The sequence below is a fragment of the Oncorhynchus tshawytscha genome, linkage group LG19, assembly GCF_018296145.1.
Source record: "Oncorhynchus tshawytscha isolate Ot180627B linkage group LG19, Otsh_v2.0, whole genome shotgun sequence".
Lineage (NCBI taxonomy): Eukaryota > Metazoa > Chordata > Actinopteri > Salmoniformes > Salmonidae > Oncorhynchus > Oncorhynchus tshawytscha.
In genome coordinates this window covers 9,799,047-9,819,063 of record NC_056447.1, presented here as the reverse complement: position 1 = coordinate 9,819,063, position 20,017 = coordinate 9,799,047, and the positions used below count along the sequence as shown (strand labels likewise).

The following is a 20,017-nucleotide window of genomic DNA, read 5'->3' as shown; positions in this document are numbered from 1 at the left end:
TTAAGTTGCTATTTTACATTTGTAGTAATGCTTCAATTACTCTACTAACAACATCAGTAACATGTTATAGTAATTGTAAAAAGTTGTCTTTGCTTTGTAAATGCATAGTAATGGAATTGTGCATTGTTTGTTATGACACAATAAAGAGTAGACTAAGAAACAGTAACTCAAATACTATACCATTACAATGCAATTACTAAATAATTATGTAACATTGTTACTCCACTAAAAACAATGTGTTTACTAGAGGAATTACATTGCGCTCCACAGGTATAAAAACAACTTAATGTAAAGTGTACAGTCGTAGCCAAAAGTTTTGAGAATGACACAAATATTAATTTTCGTAAAGTCTACTGCCTCAGCTTGTATGATGGCAATTTGCATATACTCCAGAATGTTATGAAGAGTGATCAGATGAATTGCAATTAATTGCAAAGTCCCTCTTTGCCATGCAAATGAACTGAATCCCCCAAAAACATTTCCACTGCATCTCAGCCCTGCCACAAAAGGACCAGCTGACATCATGTCAGGGATTCTCTCGTTAACACAGGTGTGAGTGTTGACGAGGACAAACAAAAACCCACAAATTCTGACAAACTCCAAGCATTGATTATGCAAGAATGGGCTGTCATCAGTCAGGATGAGGCCCAGAATTTAATTGACAGCATGCCAGGGCAGATTGCAGAGGACTTGAAAAAGAAGGGTCAACACTGCAAATATTGACTCTGCATCAACTTCATGCAATTGTCAATAAAATGCTTTGACACTTATGAAATACTTGTAACTATACTTCAGTATTCCATAGTAAAAACTGACAAAAATATCTAAAGACACTGAAGCAGCAAACTTTGTGGAAATTAATATTTCTGTAATTCTCAAAACTTTCGGCCACGACTGTAGTGAATGATATGGACGAGATACAGAACACATATATAAACACATACATTGTAGAATTTTAGTGAAGACATCAAAACTATGTAGTAACCAGAAAAAGTGTTAAACAAATCAAAATTATTTTATATTTGAGATTCTTCAAAGTAGCCACCCTTTGCCTTGAAGACACCTTTGCACACTCTTGGCATTCTCTCAATCAGCTTCATGAGGTAGTCACCTGGAATGCATTTCAATTAACAGGTGTGTCTTGTTAAAAGCTCATTTGTGGAATGTCTTTCCTTCTTAATGCATTTGAGCCAAACAGTTCTGTTGTGACAAGGTAGGGGTGTTATACAGAAGATAGCCCTATTAGGTAAAAGACCAAGTCCATATTATGATAAGAACAGCTCAAATAAGCAAAGAGAAACAACAGTCCATCATTACTTTAAGACATGAAGGTCAGTCAACCTGGAAAATTTCAAGAACTTTGGCTCGCATGAGGACCGCCACAAGAAAGGAAAGACCCAGAGTTACCTCTGCTGCAGAGGATAACTTCATTAGAGTTACCAGCCTCAGAAATTGCAGCCCAAATAAATGCTTCACAGAGTTCAAGTAACAGACACATCTCAACATCAACTGTTCAGAAGAGATGGAGAGAATCAGGCCTTCATGGTCGAATTGCTGCAAAGAAACCACTACTAAAGAACACCAATAAGAAGAAGAGACATGATTGAGCCAAGAAACATGAGTAATGGACATTAGACCGGTGCAAATCTGTCCTTTGCTCTGATGAGTCCAAATTGGAGATTTTTGGTTCCAACAGCTGTGTCTTTGTGAGACGCAGAGTAGGTGAACGGATGATCTCTGCATGTGTGGTTCCCACCGTGAAGCATGGAGGAGTTGTGATGGGATTGGGGTGCTTTGCTGGTGACACTGTCATTGATTTATTTACACTTAACCGGCATGGCTACCACAGCATTCTGCAGTGATACGCCATCCCTTCTGGTTTGTGCTTTGTCGGTCTATCATTTGTTTTTCAACAGGACAATGACCCAAAACACTTCCAGGCTGTGTAAGGGCTATTTGACCAAGAAGGAGAGTGATGGAAAGCTGCATCAAGATGACCTTGTCTCCACAATCACCCGACCATAACCCAATTGAGATGGTTTGGGATGAGTTGTACAGCAGAGTGAAGGAAAAGCAGCCAACAAGTGCTCTGCATATGTGGAACTCCTTCAAGACTGTTGGAAAAGTATTCCAGGTGACGCTGTTTGAGAGAATGAAAATAGTGTGGTACGCTGTCATTAAGGCAAATGGTGGCTACTTTGAAGAATCTAAAATCTAAAATATATTTTGATTTGTTTAACACTTTTTTGGTTACTACATGATTCCATATGTGTTATTTCATAGTTTTGATGTCTTCATTATTACTCTACAACGTAGAAAAAAAAATAAATAAAGAAAGACCCTTGAATGAGTAGGTGTGTCCAAACCTTTGACTGGTACTGTATATTCTGACTGACAAAGTACCAGAAGGGATTGTTTAAATGTGCTCATCAACCCATACAATCTACTCTTAACATTTTGGTAAACAAATATTTAAATTTCTGTAAAAAATCTATAAACTAAGAACACAGGCAAAAGGACAGTGAAGGCAGGTTATTACATACATAGAGAAGGGTTCATCTCTTTTTTTCTATAATTTCTTCCCAATATAAATCCACAAGAATATGAATCGCACACAACAAAATTAGCTTTCGAACAAACGTACCTAAAGGCCTTGCAGAAATTGCCAACGCTGTGGAGCGTCTGCTTTGCTATCATCCCCCTCATATACTCAACATATTACGAAAGCAAGGAACTTCTCTCTCTCCATCTCCAACAGTTAAGTCAGGGAAAACAGATTACTTCATGATTACATCCCAGGATCCACAGATTTGTAAGGGAGGATTTGACGTTTTTTTTTTTTACAATTTCAAGTTAAGAGTCTGTTTGCTCCCTAGGTCCCGTTAAATCATTTTCATGTTAAACTTGCGAGGGGCGTCTGCGTTGCTGCTGCTCATCCCAGCGTCTGACTTGCGTGGCACATACTCAATCTCTATGTTGTGCTTTGTGGCCCCTTTACCTCTACTCCACAGAAAGAGTAGCACCAGACAAAACAGGACGACACCAAGGAAAGATATGAAACCCATAGTGGTGGCGATGATTAAGGTCTTGATGTCGAAGGGGAACGGGACGTTGGTTCGCGTCCCATTGCCACCATTCTCATTGGGCTGGTTGGAGATGAATGCAAAGGTCTTGTTGGGTTGGTGAGGCCAGTCTGGAGAGTAGCTATGGACGTGCAGGTGGGCGAGAGATGTGTCATTGCCACCGGCGTTGCTGGCTATACACACATACGTTCCATTATCCTGAATCTGCGCGTAGCGCACCTCAAGGGTGCCATCTGGGAATACTGTGAGCCGTCCGATGGTTTTGGTCGTGATGAACTGCTTCTGGGGTGAGAGCCACATGATGACTGGGGCGGGATCACCGTCCGCCTGGCATACAAAATGAACAGTAGTTCCCTCGTCCACAAATTTCTGCTGCGCCTTGCGGTCCCGGATCCTGGACTTGCGACACGTGAAGTAGTTGGGCTGCAGGACATCCGGGAAATCTTTAAACTCTTTTCCCTGTACGAACTCAGGTGAAGCGCAGGTGGGTTGCTGCCGGTTGAAGTTGAGCCTCCAGCGTCTCCGGAACACCCACAGCAGCCGGCAGTCACATGCCAAGGGGTTATCGTAAAGTGCCAGAGTCTCCAGATTCCCTACCGAGTGGAACGCAGACTCCTCCAAGGTGCTCAAGGCATTGCCAGACACATTGAAGATCTTCAGATAGTTTAGGCCCCGGAACGAGTAGGGCTCGATCATAGCCAGCCTGCCCCCAACCAGGTGAAACTCCTGGAGCCTCAGAAGGTCATGGAGCTTATTCCCCTCAATGGTGTGGATGGGGTTATAGGACAGATTCAGAAACCGTAGGTAGACCAAGTGCCGGAGAGCCACGTATGGGATGGAGGTCAGGTTGCCATTGGTGATGGTCAGCGAGGTGAGGTTCAGTCCATAGAGACAATTGGAGGTCATGGTGTCCAGGTAGGGCCAGTTGGCGATCTCTAGCACTTTCAGCCGGTACAGTCTTTTGAAGGAGTAATCCTTAATAACATAGATGTTGAGGTGGCGCAGCCTGAGAAAGATCAAACTGTGAAGGTGGGTGAAGGCCTCGGTGGGCACCGAGGTCAGGTTGCACTTCTCCAAAGTCAGCTGCTCCAGGCTGCTGAGACCATGGAAGGCCCGGTGGGAGATGAATACCAAGTCATTGTCACCCACCTCCATTGAGCGCAGGTTGTACAGGTCTTGGAACATATAGTCCAGCAGGATGACTATCTTGTTCTCACTGATGTCCAACTGGGTGAGGTTGCTGAGGCCCGTGAACACACCCAGCTGGATGAGTTTGAGCTTGTTGCTGCGCAGCCCCAATGTCCGGAGACCGTACAGGTTGTTGAAGGCGCCGGGCTCAATAGCGGAGATGGTGTTTTCGTTGAGCTCCAGCTCCTCCAGGTTGGGGTAGGTTGCGAACTCGTCCATGTTGATGGTCTTGATGCGGTTCTTGCTGAGGTCCAGCAACCGCGTTTCTGTGGGGATGCCCTCAGGGACGGACATAAGCTTCTTGCGGTGGCATATGACTGAGCGCTCCTGGGCATTGCACTCGCAGCGGGACGGGCAACCTGTGGTGGAACCGGACAGTACGGTGCCCAGCATCAGAATCAGAATGGGCTGCCAGCAAGCCACCAGGTAGCTGTGCCCACTCGCTTCCCTGGCCCCCATCCTATCGGTTACCTATGGAGACACAAGAGAGACAGAGAAAGGACATGTCAGAAAAACAATCACTGATTAGATACTCTAAATAACACTGGGCTATTTCCTTATCATTAAAATTGGTGAAAAGTGAGATCCCTTTTGTATTGTGTTTTGAAGCCACATTCTGCAGTATTGCTGCATATACAATGATTTGAAGTGTGGGAAAAGGAGTGTCCTATGAAAACATATTATACTGTTTGTTCTCTTTTGAAAAATAGTGACTACTACAGGCATTTTGACGCCAACAATGAAAAGCAATAAAATGTAAAGCGATGCCATCCTCATGTGACACAATTTGAAATTGAGTGTAAAAGATTTGCTGCAATATTAATGGCACAAAGGAAATAGGAATGGGGGTGAGGGGTTACTAGGAATAAGGTATGTATTTGCATAATGGAGAAAACTGACATATATGAATCCTGCAATGCTCACTACTCTACACAGAGCTTCAAAGGCATTTCAGATGCAGGAGGCTTCTGTGAACTGATGGAACAGTGTTAGCTGAAGGATTTGCATGCAATGGTTACATCAGCACCATATTAGACTCATTCATGATCCATAAGAGGAAATGTTGAGCTCGGACAGACAGTAGATGTATCACAAAGAATTTGAATCAATTCCTGGCATTCGGGTGTGATGCTGCCTGGTTATGTTTTGTGTGTGTGCGCCGTATACCCACTTATTTTTCAGTGGGCATTGCGTATACTCACTTCTTAAATCTCCACTGCCGTTTCAATTAATAAGGCTGATGGAACAGATCCGAATGCTTAGCTTAAAATGTTGATATACTATTAATTCTTCACATTTTAGATGGGGCAATGTACCTTCGCGTGAATGTTCTAAAATGAAATTTGCAGGAAAAGGGCATTCTAAAATGTGCATAGACAGAGATGGAAATATCCACGGGAAATGTAGAAAGAGGGGGGTGAGGGGGTTTAAATATGCAACAATTATCATGGGTTGCTAATATGACCAAGATAATGTCGTTTCCTAATAGACAATGAAAGAAAATTGAAAGAAAATCAATAGAACAGGATAAAGCATATGAGTAAGTCTTCATAAAAAATAATTGCCTTCACATTTCTGTGGTGGGATTTTGTCCATAGGCTACTTTCAAGTAAGGTGAGACATACCTCATAATATGAAGTAAAATGTCCTGGTTTCAAACAAATATTTTATTTATTTTTATTTGAACCTTTATTTAAGTAGGGCAAGTCAGTTAAGAACAAATTCTTACTTACAATGACGGCCTAGGAACAGTGGGTTAACTGCCTTGTTCAGGGTAGAACGACAGATTTTTACCCCTGTCAGCTCGGGGATTTGATTTAGCAACCTTTTGGTTACTGGCCCAATGCTTTAACCACTAGGCTACCTTGCACAGTACAGCTTGGGTTGGCCTGACTGTGAAAGACCAATACAGGATTTATAATTTTAGGTCGTTCAGAGTGTATGTCACTGTTTTTCATATAATTTTTTCCTTCGTCGGGCGGGGCGTTTTGATTTTTTGGGGGGAAAATTCTTCAGGCACCATTACACCACTGTGTGTATGGCTTGCATGCATGCATAGCACCTTGCTCAAGATCAATCAGTCATTGCGAGCTCCCTAGTATTAAGTTATGGCATTTCAAAAGGGGCCAGGTGCAGCTTGAATTAACCAATTTGGAGAAGGTTATCCAATTCATGCTGTTTCAGAGACACGTATGCTGAGCACATCTTTAGAGTGTACCGTTAGCATAAAATATTTATTTTTTCTTCTTCACCCTGTATTTCTAGCGTGAATGTGCTGTGTGAGTTAAAACAGAGTGGGGAGTGGGGCAGCAGTAGCAGTCAAAGACAAATGGTGTCAAGTCTGATGTATGTGCTATGGCTAACATTCAGCTGGAGCAATCTTTTACAATACAATATAGACCATGCAGAGCCAGGGCGGTGGCTTCAGAAAGATAGATACTGATCTTAAAATCGTAATAACAAACAATATTTAACTTCTATCTTATCCGTCAGTGTTTTCCCCCTCCACTAACCCCGATCCCACACCTTACTCTAAATCGGGTTCATATCCAAATCCCAACCCTAACCTCTCACTGATACATTATACTCTTTCCCTTCCTTGAGCCACCCTCTCTTCATTCATGGTTTTGTTTAGTGTGATTTTTATATTTCTACAATTGTAAAGCGACTTTGGGTCCTTGAAAAGCACTGACCAGGTTGCCTGCTGCTAGCTAGGCAAAATGCTATGCTAGGCTATCGATAAACTTACACAAATGCTTGTCTTGCTTTGTCTGTAAAGCATATTTTCAAAATCTGAGATGACAGGGTGATTAACAAAAGGCTAAACTGTGTTTCAATATATTTCACTTGTGATTTCATGAATCTGAATATTTTCTAGTAAAATTTATGTCCGTTGCGTTATGCTAATTAGTGTCAGATGATGATTACGCTACTGGATCCGGGATGGGTAGTTACAACAGACCAATAAGAAAGAGAGTTCCAAACCTATCTGCCAACAACAGCTAGTTTTCAGTTTCCCCCTCCCAACTTAGACCACTCTGAGACAAAATGCTTGCTTGAGAAATTGGTCTTTGGTAAGAATCTATTTGACCATTTTAATTGAAAACAATCACAGTAAGGTACTTAATTGTTACCCAGAAATGATTTGATATCGATACAAAAGGGGACATAATTCATGATATTCTCTCAAATTCTTCCCAAATTTCAGCCTTGTATTCTAACAATATACAGCATAATTCTGTATAACAAATATGTTTCTCTTGTAAGTATGCAGAGACCTGTAACCCAATTTCATAGGTGGTGTATTGTTGGGTTTGTACACCCTATTTTTCAGGATGTGGAGCAGAACCCTCAAATGTCCTTAATAATCTTGTAATCTGGCCTTGCACACAAGTCAAGCAATACACAAAAATCTATCTTAAATACAATGTCACAAATTAAGATCCTAAACATTGACATTCACCTCCATTCTCTGTGTTTTGTGTCTCAATAGCATCCATTAGCAACTATCAGTTAACCTTATAATTGGTTCTGGGTGGCACATACATCAAACTTGCATGAACACTGATGACAAAAACATTCCTCATGTCCAAGTCATTGTTAGAAAAAAGTTTGGTCCAATTCAGATGTTAGGTACTATATTTATTGTATTTTATGAGTCCTATAAATTAAAATGGCAAATCTGGGTGCAATCAATTAGATTAATTTCGCAGATAAAGTTATATTTCAACAAAATCATTTCGCAGGAACGCTTTTCTGTTTCAAAACAATCAGATGATGGGTGTCAAAATCCTCTTTCTTGTGATTTTTTGTACAAGAGAAGATAGAAATATCCCCCATTCCTCTCTGAATTGTTAACAGACTTCATGTCTGTGACTGAGATGCCTATGTAGTTGATTGTGCATAGCCCTATCAAATTTGTGACTGTCTGAAGAGCCACAATGACAGCTGAAAGAGGCACACATTCTTCTATAGGCTATACTGTAGGGGTTTCCTGTAGAGTTTATTAACTGAAATTGGGTCGCGTGTGCAGTGTCAATATGCACATGCAGTGCTTTGAATTATGGAGATTTTGTGTGAAGTAAATACACTAAACTAAAGGCTTCCATGCAACAATCTGATAAATAATGTGCTATTTTTTTAATTTTATATTGTTATGGTAGACAGTTAATTAAATTGTGACATATAACTACCATTGTCAATAATTATTTCTGCAAAGCTCCAAACTGACATTAGATGAATTAGAGGGGTTTATGTTTTTTTCCCTCACTCTCAATTTAATTTGATTCTTCTCGGGGGTCAAGGGTCAGACGGAGATTTTTTATTTATTTGAACCTTTATTTAACTAGGCAAGTCAGTTAAGAACAAATTATTGTTTACAATGATGGCCTAGGAACAGTGGGCTAACTGCCTTGTTCAGGGGCAAAATGGCAGATTTTTACCTTGTCAGCTCGGGATTCGATCTAGCAACCTTTTGGTTACTGGCCCAACACTCTAACCACGAAGCTACTTGTCACCCCGCATGTCAATACCATCTCAAACCAATGAGAAAAGGTTTAAAGAAAAAGTTTATAGGCACCATCTCTGCTGGATAGTGAATTGGGGTCAATGAGTCTGAGTTGAAGAACTGCCCATATGTCCCAGAGCAGACATTGCGGCCTCCGAAGTAACTCAATTCTCCTTCTCCTGTTTGTATTACATAAAAGGTGCGCTATGCAGAAATCGCTCCGACATTTCCTGGTTGCTAAAATGCTAATAGTTTGCAACAAAACAAGCAAGTATAGTATAGAGAATCATTGTACCATCTAAACAGCTGTGATATATATTTTCATCTATTTGAAGATGGTGTACAAAACCAGAAAGTATAAGACTCAAAACCAAAACGTAACCGGAAGCATAGATATAACGCGCATAGAAATGGTCTACCACTTCTTAGACTTGCTTTCAATGAGAATGACATGTCTATATCTCACATTTCTATGTGACCTTGGTCAGGTCGCATAAAAATATATACATTGCAGCTTTAGCCTAAATTGATCCAAGTTAAAGCAGTCTGATGAGGGAGCCATACAGGATGGATGGCTTAAGCAGCTGGTGGAACATCTGACAGGGGAGAGGAAGTGCAGCTGCCAATCCTTATTTTCCGCTCCACCTTTTTGCCTTTGCTGTGTGTGCCTATTACACATTGGATATCGCTCTCTGAGATGCTATTATGTCCCACTCCTTCCTCATTGACACCAAAACCTAATCAAGGAAGCGCTCAACTGTAATCCCTTGCTGGTAAAGCTACATGGCTGCATTATTCGGAGTCTAGGACCACAGTAGGGTATTAGGATGGTAATGAGTACAGGCAGTCCTTCAACGCAAAACTGGGGTCAAAATCCAGATGAAATAATACAGGTCTGATTATTTCATTCTAGCACCTGATTTTCCGAGCCTCATATGAAACAAAAATTCCCTATTTCATTTCGTTCAAATGAAATGAAAGCAGTTTCACATCTTTTTCAAGACTGTTTTAAATAAGGATATGTTGGCAGCTAATGCTCCATTGCAATTACATAAGAAGACAGATAGAGGGAAAGATGCAGAGGACATGGCTATATGAAATGCTAGCCATGTTTAAACATTTATGGCTAATGGTTAACAATCCTGTATTATCTGTCCCTTGCAGGCATGGCAATCCGAATGCAATTCCTCACTCCAATCAACTCGCCATTGAAGAAATACATTAATTTCAGCAGTAGTGAGAAGAGACCTTATTATTGGACCAAGCAAGACCAATGATAATATCAACGAACGGCTAGATGAACGTGTAAGTGACAGCAAACTGGAGAGCTGTGGAAATGCTGCGTGAGATCATGCACAGAGGGTGTGGCTAATGCTATGTGCAATTGACAAGTTCTAGAGAAGTGTCACTTGTCGTGATTATATTCCCTGTTTACAAGATAATTATAGAGGACTGAGATTCTTATTCCAAACCACCAGGAATGGGTGATTGGCAGCTTCATAATTATGATTGCAATACATTATTGGCATGAGCAAAACAAATACTAATGATGCAGTGCTGTCACACAGACATATCACGGGTAAACAATGAATGTATACAATTTCAGGACTTATTCACCTTTAGTGACCCTAGCCTGAAATTATGTCAATATAATGTAAAAGCTAACAGAAAATAAAGGTTCTCATTAAATGTTCTCATTTCTGGGGAAATGGAAGTCTCGGATTTATCATCTACAAATTGACCCAAAGAATTATCTGCCTATTCATTCTTAGAACAATCAGATAGATACATAGAAATGCTCATATTTGAAGACAGTGTGGTAATATACTATATACTCTCTATATACTATATATTATTTCACTTATTCCCTGTATCACAATTCTAGTGGGTCAGAAGTTTACATACACTAAGTTGACCGTGCCTTTAAACAGCTTGGAAAATTCCAGAAAATTATGTCATGGCTTTAGAAGCTTCTGATAGGCTAATTGACATCATTTGAGTCAATTGGAGGTGGATGTGGATGTATTTCCTTCAAATGTAGTGCCTCTTTTCTTGACATCATGGGACAATCAAAAGAATTCAGCCAAGAGCTTAGAAAAAAAATTGTAGACCTTGACAAGTCTGGTTCATCCTTGGGATGAAGGTACCACGTTCATCTGTACAAACAAGATCACGCAAATGGGACCACACAGCTATCATACCGCTCAGGAAGGAGATGCGTTCTGTCTCCAAGAGATGAACGTACTTTGGTGCAAAAAGTTTGAATCAATCCCAGAACAACAGCAAAGGACCTTGTGAAGATGCTGGAGGAAACAGGTACAAAAGTATCTATATCCACAGTAAAACGAGTCCTATATCGACATAACCTGAAAGGCCGCTCAGCAAGGAAGAAGCCACTGCTCCAAAACCGCTGTAAAAAAGCCAGACTACGGTTTGCAACTGCACATGGGGACAAAGATCTAACTTTTTGGAGAAATTTCCTCTGGTCTGATGAAAAAAAATAGAACTGTTTGGCCATAATGACCATCATTATGTTTGGAGGAAAAAGGGGGAGGCTTGCAAGCCGAAGAACACCATCCCAACCGTGAGGCACGGGGGTGGCAGCGTCATGTTGTGGGGGTGCTTTGCTGCAGGAGGAACAAGTGCGCTTCACAAAATAGATGGCATCATGAAGAGGGAAATTATGTGGATATATTGAAGCAACATCTCAAGATATCAGTCAGGAAGCTTGGTCGCAAATGGGTCTTCCAAATGGACAATGACCCCAAGCATACTTCCAAAGTTGTGGCAAAATGGCTTAAGGACAACAAAGTCAAGGTATTGGAGTCGCCATCACAAAGCCCTTATCTCAATCCAATAGACAATTTGTGGGCAGAACTGAAAAAGCATGTGCGAGCAAGGAGGCCTACAAACCTGACTCAGTTACACCAGCTCTGTCAGGAGGAATGGGCCAAAATTCACCCAGCTTATTGTGGGAAGCTTGTGGAAGGCTACCCAAAACGTTTGACCCAAGTTAACCCCTTGAAGCTAGGGGGCACTATTTTTATTTGAGGAAAAATAACGTTCCCGAAGTATTTCTCAGGACCAGATGCTAGAATATGCATATAATTGACAGCTTAGGATAGAAAACACTCTAAAGTTTCCAAATCTGTAAAAATATTGTCTGTGAGTATAACAGAACTGATATTGCAGGCGAAAGCCTGAGAAAAATCCAATCAGGAAGTGACTCTTATTTTGAAAGCTCTGTGTTCCTATGCATCCCTATTGACCATTGAAAGGGATATCAACCATATTCCTTTTTCTATGGCTTTCCTAAGGTGTCTACAGCGTTTAGACATAGTTTCAGGCCTTCATTTTGAAGAATGAGCGTGAACACATTACGTAAGTGGTCAGGTGGGGGCTCTCAGAGTGATTTTTGCACAAAAGAAAGAGGCGGCCATTGTTCCTCCCGGTCCTAGTGAAAAGGTAACTGTCCCGGTTGATATATTATCGAATAGATATTTGAAAAACACCTTGAGGTTTGATTATAAAAAACGTTAGACATGTTTCTGTTGACATTATGGATATAATTTGGTATTTTTGTCTGCGTTGTCGTGACTGCTATTTCTGGTGGATTCCTGGGCATAACACACCGAACTAACGGAGGTATTTGGATATAAAAAATATCTTTATGGAACAAAAGGAACATTTGCTGTCTAACTGGGAGTCTCGTCAGTGAAAACATCCAAAGATCATCAAAGGTAAATGGTTAATTTGATTGCTTTTCTGATTTTCTTGACCAAGCTTCCTGATGCTAAGTGTACATAATGCTATGTTAGGCTATCGATAAACTTACACAAACGCTTGTATTGCTTTCGCTGTAAAGCATAATTTCAAAATCTGAGACGACAGGGTGATTAACAAAAGGTTAAGCTGTGTTTCGCTATATTTCACTTGTGATTTCATGGATATGAATATTTTCTAGTAATATTTTTTGAGTGTATTTTTTGATGCTAATCAGCGTTGCTGATGACAAATATACCGGAACCGGGATGGGTAGTTCTGGGTAGTTCTAAATTTAAAGGCAATGCTACCAAATACTAATTGAGTGTATGTAAACTTCTGACCCACTGGGAATGTGATGAAAGAAATAAAAGCTGAAATAAATCACTCTCTACTATTATTCTGACATTTCACATTCTTAAAATAATGTGGTGATCCTAACTGACCTAAAACAGGGAATTTTTAATAGGATTAAATGTTAGGGATTGTGAAAAATTGAGTTGAAATGTATTTGGCTAAGGTGTATGTAAACTTCCAACTTCAACTATATATATATACACTGCTCAAAAAAATAACTAAAATACACTAAAATAACACATCCTAAATCTGAATGAATGAAATATTCTTATTAAATACTCTTTTCTTTACATAGTTGAATGTGCTGACAACAAAATCACACAAATATTATCAATGGAAATCAAATTTATCAACCCATGGAGGTCTGGATTTGGAGTGACACTCAAAATTAAAGTGGAAAACCACACTACAGGCTGATCCAACTTTGATGTAATGTCCTTAAAACAAATCAAAATGAGGCTCAGTAGTGTGTGTGATCTCCACGTGCCTGTATGACCTCCCTACAACGCCTGGGCATGCTCCTGATGAGGTGGCGGATGGTCTCCTGAGGGATCTCCTCCCAGACCTGGACTAAAGCATCCGCCAACTCCTGGACAGTCTGTGGTGCAACGTGGCGTGGGTGGATGGAGCAAGACATGATGTCCCAATTGGATTAAGGTCTGGGGAACGGGCGGGCCAGTACATAGCATCAATGCCTTCCTCTTGCAGGAACTGCTGACACACTCCAGCCACATGAGGTCTAGCATTGTCTTGCATTAGGAGGAACCCAGGGCCAACCGCACCAGCATATGGTCTCACAAGGGGTCTGAGGATCTCATCTCAGTACCTAATGGCAGTCAGGCTACCTCTGGAGAGCACATGGAGGGCTGTGCGTCCCCCCCAAACAAATGCCACCCCACACCATGACTGACCCACCGACAAACCGGTCATGCTGGAGGATGTTGCAGGCAGCAGAACGTTCTCCACGCCGTCTCCAGACTCTGTCACCTCTGTCATGTGCTTAGTGTGAACCTGCTTTCATCTGTGAAGAGCACAGGGCGCCAGTGGCGAATTTGCCAATCTTGGTGTTCTCTGGCAAATGCCAAACGTCCTGCACGGTGTTGGGCTGTAAGCACAACGCCCACCTGTGGACGTCGGGCTCTCATACCACCCTCATGGAGTCTGTTTCTGACCGTTTGAGCAGACACATGCACATTTGTGGTCTGCTGGAGGTCATTTTGCAGGGCTCTGGCAGTGTTCCTCCTTGCACAAATGCGGAGGTAGCGGTCCTGCTGCTGGGTTGTTGCCCTCCTACGGCCTCCTCCACGTCTCCTGATGTACTGGCCTGTCTCCTGTTTGCGCCTCCATGCTCTGGACACTACGCTGACAGACACAGCAAACCTTCTTGCCACAGCTCGCATTGATGTCCGACCCTGGATGAGCTGCACTACCTGAGCCACTTGTGTGGGTTGTAGACTCTCATGCTACCACTAGAGTGAAAGCACCGCCAGCATTCAAAAGTGACCAAAACATCAGCCAGGAAGCATAGGAACTGAGAAGTGGTCTATGGTCACCAACTGCAGAACCACTCCTTTATTGGGGGTGTCTTGCTAATTGCCTATAATTTCCACCTGTTGTCTATTCCATTTGCACAACAGCATGTGAAATGTATTGTCAATCAGTGTTGCTTCCTAAGTGGACGGTTTAATTTCACAGAAGTGTGATTGACTTGGAGTTACATTGTGTTGTTTAAGTATTCCCTTTATTTTTTTGAGCAGTGTATAAGTGTCAAAACAAGATGTACAATTATTATCACAGTAACACCATTGTACAGTACAAATGATCCACCACAACCAGCACATCCACAAAGATGAGCAGAGGGGCTGCTGGGTGTTTAGCTACAGCTGGAACATGTATTCTACCTGTCACATTATCTCAGTGCCAAACCAATCCCTCTTAACTACTCTGGTTAAATACCTGTGAGCCTGAGGAAAATCCTTCTGATGATGCTGACAGTGTCTGTCCCACAAAGTGTTAAAAGAAAGCCCTAAGCCAACGCCAAGACAAACTGCTCACTCAGCTCCCAGTCTAATCCTGAGGGCCCCCCTCCTCTCCTTTTTATTAGTATTCTATTTTCATGACTTTGCTAGTATACAACCATCTGCAATATGTAGAGTGGGATTCTAAATTGACACCCTTTGGACAGTCTCTAGCGCATCTACAGATGGACTATCAGTACAATTTCAACTATCAATCTACTAACATTAACCCTTAACCCTAAAATTAAACCTAACCCTAACCTTAGCAAACAGTTGCTTATCAACAGATGGTCATAATATCAACAAATCTGTAGAGCATCTAGCATTTAAGTCCGTAGACAGATGGCCATTGCAACATTTCGATTTTTGTGGCCATTTAACCATTTCTTTGTGGATTTTGATGTGTGCTTGGGTTATTGTCTTGCTGGACGATACACTTGCAGCCAAGTTTCAGCCTCCTGGCAGACGCAACAATGTTTTTGGCTAAAATGTCCTGGTAGTGGGTAAAGTTCATGATGCCGTTGACCTTTACAAGGGCCCCAGGACCAGTGGAAGCAAAATAGCTCCATAACATCAAAGATCCACCACTGTATTTTATAGTAGGTATGTGGTATGTGTTACTTTCTGGTATGTGTTACTTTCTGCTCATGCATTCTCATGTCATCTGTCCAAAGCACTGTTTCCAATCCAATCCATTTAGCAAATGAATGTTTTGTATTTGCTCCCTAAATAGGATTGATACAGTTACATATCGGGATATTATTTTTGGTGATATATCATATCATTTTGACAATATAGCAAGACTATCGAAATATTTTTGCGCTAGTTGGCAGAACCTGGACCAAAGCTCTAGTATCTTTCCTTCATAGATTGTTCTCCATTTAAATAGGGATTCAATTTGTTTTAAGCACTTATATTTCTATGACTGATCAAAACTCGTTCTCATGGCTTTCTCTTGTCCCTCTGCAGCAGACATATGGTGAGCAATATGTTTGGAAAATCAGATTCAGTATTGAACCAGCACATTGTGAGAATTGCACAACATATTGTATCGCCACCTATGTATCATGATAATATCGTATCGTGAGGTCCCTGGCAATTACTAGCCCTAGCATGTTTCCTGTAAAAACAATTGGGCAATGTTTATATGATGCCTTTTCAAAACAGTCCCATCTTTACCTCATGTCGGCCTTCTATATTGCCATTGATTTGGCGGCAACTGAGCAAGAGACATTCAACTTTGACCCTGTTGTTGCGACCCTTGTCATGGTAACCTGCAAATAGCAGCGTTGATCAAGTTCTAAGTTACGCCAAAAAGACAGAATGCAATGCACTGCTTTAATTTCTTCACATTCCTACCAGTAAGTTACCAGTTCGCCATACTTAACTACCTTGTAATGTATCTCCAGTTAATCTCAAAACATTGTCAGATATGTTTTGGTAATTTATATGAGATGGCTATAGCCAAGTTAGCTAACAAGCTAGCACTAAATAGTCTTGGGTGGTATACCGTATTCTGGGCTTGGAAATAGCCATGGGATGGTTTTTTAATACCGCCAAAACAATTTCTTTAAAGTTTTTTTGATCAAAAGTAGAAACAAATATTCAAATGTTAAGTAAATACCTGCAGTGAACCTGTGCAATATGTTAGGAGATAAATAAAATTGCATTCTTTATTAAACCTGTCAAATAATTGTTTGTTTACAAGTCATTCACTGTTGTGCAGCATGTGGCAGGTGACCTAGTTGGAGTACGGAATTCACAACTAAATATTTGCCAACTAGATATCTTATCACTATTAAGTTAACGGTCTAAATACTCTGCAGTTGTGCATTTGGTTAGCTAACTAGCTACGGTTAGCTTCTTCCAAAATTAAGTTTTGCTTGCCGGTAAAAGCACAGAATCCCCTACTGGATCAAGAACCTTGCTGTGTAGTATTTGAGTAACATTTTTTTGTTACTTGTGTAACTTCATGAGCTGGGATGTCTGTCCTGAAAATAGTTTAGGTCACAGACTGTATAAAATGTTCGCAATGTGGTCATTAGCTCATTCTCTATGGGACTTTCATGTACATGTACCTGTTAGCATTGCTAACCTTTGGGTTACAAAGGCTCAGTGGGGTTTTGTTATTTAAACATAATACCTCATGACCATGTCGGCTGGCGGAAAAAAAGTTACAGCTTTGTTGCCGGCAATACCTTTTAGACAAAGAAAAGTCTACATGCTAAAGCTGACGGAAAAACCTTTTGGTTTGAAAGGTGTATAAGTCCCACATTTCCTCACCTATCCTCACTTCTCTGACAGAATCTGAAGGCAAAGGTGACCCTCTGTGTCATTGTGATGCTCAGCCAAGTGGTAGGACATCTCTGGCTGCCCTTGATATGGCAAGGCTTAGATTTGAGTTGACGCCAGACAGATGGGTCGCAAAGCTTTAATCCTGCAGAAAGAAGCAGGTCGGTGCAACAAGGTACAGAATTCCAACAGTGGCCAGCTGTTCCCCACCGACTCAGACTGTCGACACACACGTCCTGAACCCGACCTCCAGCAGGGTCGGAGACTCACCACCTCCCTCCACCTTACTGAGGCCCAACAACGCTGAAAACTCATACATGCAAGTATTTTGAATCGAGTGACCAGATGTTTCGCAGAAGACCGGCAAAATGTTTCACTTCTTTGCTAGACACTTTTGGAGCTTTGAGAATAACAAGTGTATCCCAATTGCTTAGTAGGATGAAAATATATAAAAACACACTGTGACTCTGTGTTTTTGCCATGCTGCATCTCACTAAGCACAGAGTTTGGATGCTGACCTGAAATGCCTTAGTATACAGTGCAATCGGAAAGTATTCAGACCCCTTGACTTCTTCCACATTTTGTTACGTTACAGCTTTATTCTAAAATGTATTAAATTGTTATTTCCCTCAATCTACACACAATATCCTATAATGACAAAGAAAAACTAATTTCATATCACATTTACATGGATCTCTTTCTACTTTGCTCTGTTCATCTGTCATGTGCCTTTTACTAAGGAGTGGCTTCCGTCTGGCCACCTCTACCATAAAGACCTGATTGGTGGAGTGCTACAGTGATGCTTGTCATTCTGGAAGATTCTCCCATCTCCACAGAGGAACTCCGGAGCTCTGTCAGAGTGACCATCATGTTCTTGGTCACCTTTGCGCAGATTGGCTGGGCGGCAAGCTCTAGGAAGAGTCTTGGTGGTTCCTAGGGTTGCAAAGGGTCAGAATTTTCCAGGAAATTTTCCATGGGAAGTTAAGCCCGGAAATCTGGGGTATTATGCTTAAATTCATCAAAAACGTTAGTTTATAACAGTGAACATTTTGTGGGATATAATTAAGGCAATTCTAGGTCTCAAGATCTTGCACACTAATGAGATGCTATTGAGCCCACACTACCACATTGTCTGAGTCATGGACTACATGCTTTCTGGTAAGTTTGATTACAATACTGGTTGGGGTGAATATATTTTAAATGACATACAGTGGGGCAAAAACGTATTTAGTCAGCCAGCAATTGTGCAAGTTCTCCCACTTAAAAAGATGAGAGAGGCCTGTAATTTTCATCATAGGTACACTTCAACTATGACAGACAAAATGAGGAAAAAAATCCAGAAAATCACATTGTAGGATTTTTTATGAATTTATTTGCAAATGATGGTATACTGTGCCAAATCATAAGTGAAGAATGCAACAAAGAAAAATAATCATCTGGCCAAGAGCATAAAGTTCCCTTAACTCTCACAACAAGCAACCTCTGACAAAAGTTCCTCTACTTCTATTCGAGGTGAAAATTATGAATCAGGCACCTTATCGATAGTAACAGCTCATGGTCCTCCTGGAATCAGAAGTTTTTTTGACTCAATGGGGAACCTAGTCAGAGAAATGCTGATGAATGTCTTGCTCGAGCTGTGTATGCAACTGGTTCACCCCTGATGCTCACAGGCAATGTGTATTGGAAGATATTTTTTAATGTTCTTCGCCCAGTATACACACCTCCAACCAGACATGCCTTATCTACATCATGGCACTGAAAACAATGGATACACTCTACAAGAGAGCCAAGGAAATGGTTAGGTATGTGAAGGGTCATCCAATCATAGCAGTAATCTACCTCACCAAGCAAAGTGAGAAGAATAAGAGCACCACATTGAAGCTGCAGTCTATCACAGTGCCATCCGTTTTGTCACCAAAGCCCCATATACCACCCACCACTGTGACCTGTATATTCTCGTTGGCTGGCCCACGCTTCATATTCGTCGACAAACCCACTGGCTCCAGGTCATCTGTAAGTCTTTGGTAGGTAAAGCACCGCCTTATCTCAGCTCACTGGTCACCATGGCAGCACCCACTCGTAGCACGCGCTCCAGCAGGTATATTTCACTGGTCATCCCCAACGCCAACTCCTCCTTTGGCCGCCAATGACTGGAACGAATTCCAAAAATCAATGAAGCTGGAGTCTTATATCTCCCTCTCTAACTTTAAGCATCAGCTGTCAGAGCAGCTTACCGATAATTGCAGCTGTACACAGCCCATCTGTAAATAGCCCACCCAACTACCTCATCCCCATAATGTTATTTATTTTTTGCTCCTTTGCACCCCAGTATCTCTACTTGCACATTCATCTTCTGCACATCTATCACTCCAGTGATTAATTGCTAAATTGTAATTATTTCACCACTATGGCCTATTTATTGTCTTACCTCCCTGATCTTGCTACATTTGCACACACTTTTCTATTGTGTTATTGACTGTACGTTTGTTTATCCCATGTGTAACTGTGTTGTTAAAAAATCATGTCTGATGTTCAGACTCTGCTTGCAGATGTAAAGAGAAGAAATATGTACTGCCCTGCCCACTTCACTGTTGCTCCAAGCAGAGGAAACTGCAGTTCTGAAATACATCAAAAAGCGTGAAGACTTCTGCCTGAAGCCCATACATGCCACAGCGTACATGCTGAACCTCAAGTATGCTGGCAAGAGCATCCTGTCTGGTGCAGAGATCAACAAGGCCTATGGTGTTATCACTACTGTGTCTCGCCACCTTGGCCTAGATGAGCACAAGGTTCTTAGCAGTCTGGCGAAG

The 20,017-nt window shown here is 41.4% G+C and overlaps 1 protein-coding gene across 1 annotated transcript in view; it reads right to left on the bottom strand.

Annotated features, from left to right (window-relative positions):
- Window positions 1-2,815: 2,815 nt before the first annotated feature.
- lingo1a (leucine rich repeat and Ig domain containing 1a) overlaps window positions 2,816-20,017 on the bottom strand; it is a 51,189-nt gene continuing 33,987 nt past the window's right edge. Inside the window, exon 2 of the mRNA XM_024379052.2 lies at window positions 2,816-4,742. Coding sequence (XP_024234820.1) covers window positions 2,883-4,730 — 1,848 coding nt within the window. The 5' untranslated portion in view covers window positions 4,731-4,742 and the 3' untranslated portion in view covers window positions 2,816-2,882. The remainder of the gene's footprint in view (window positions 4,743-20,017) is intronic.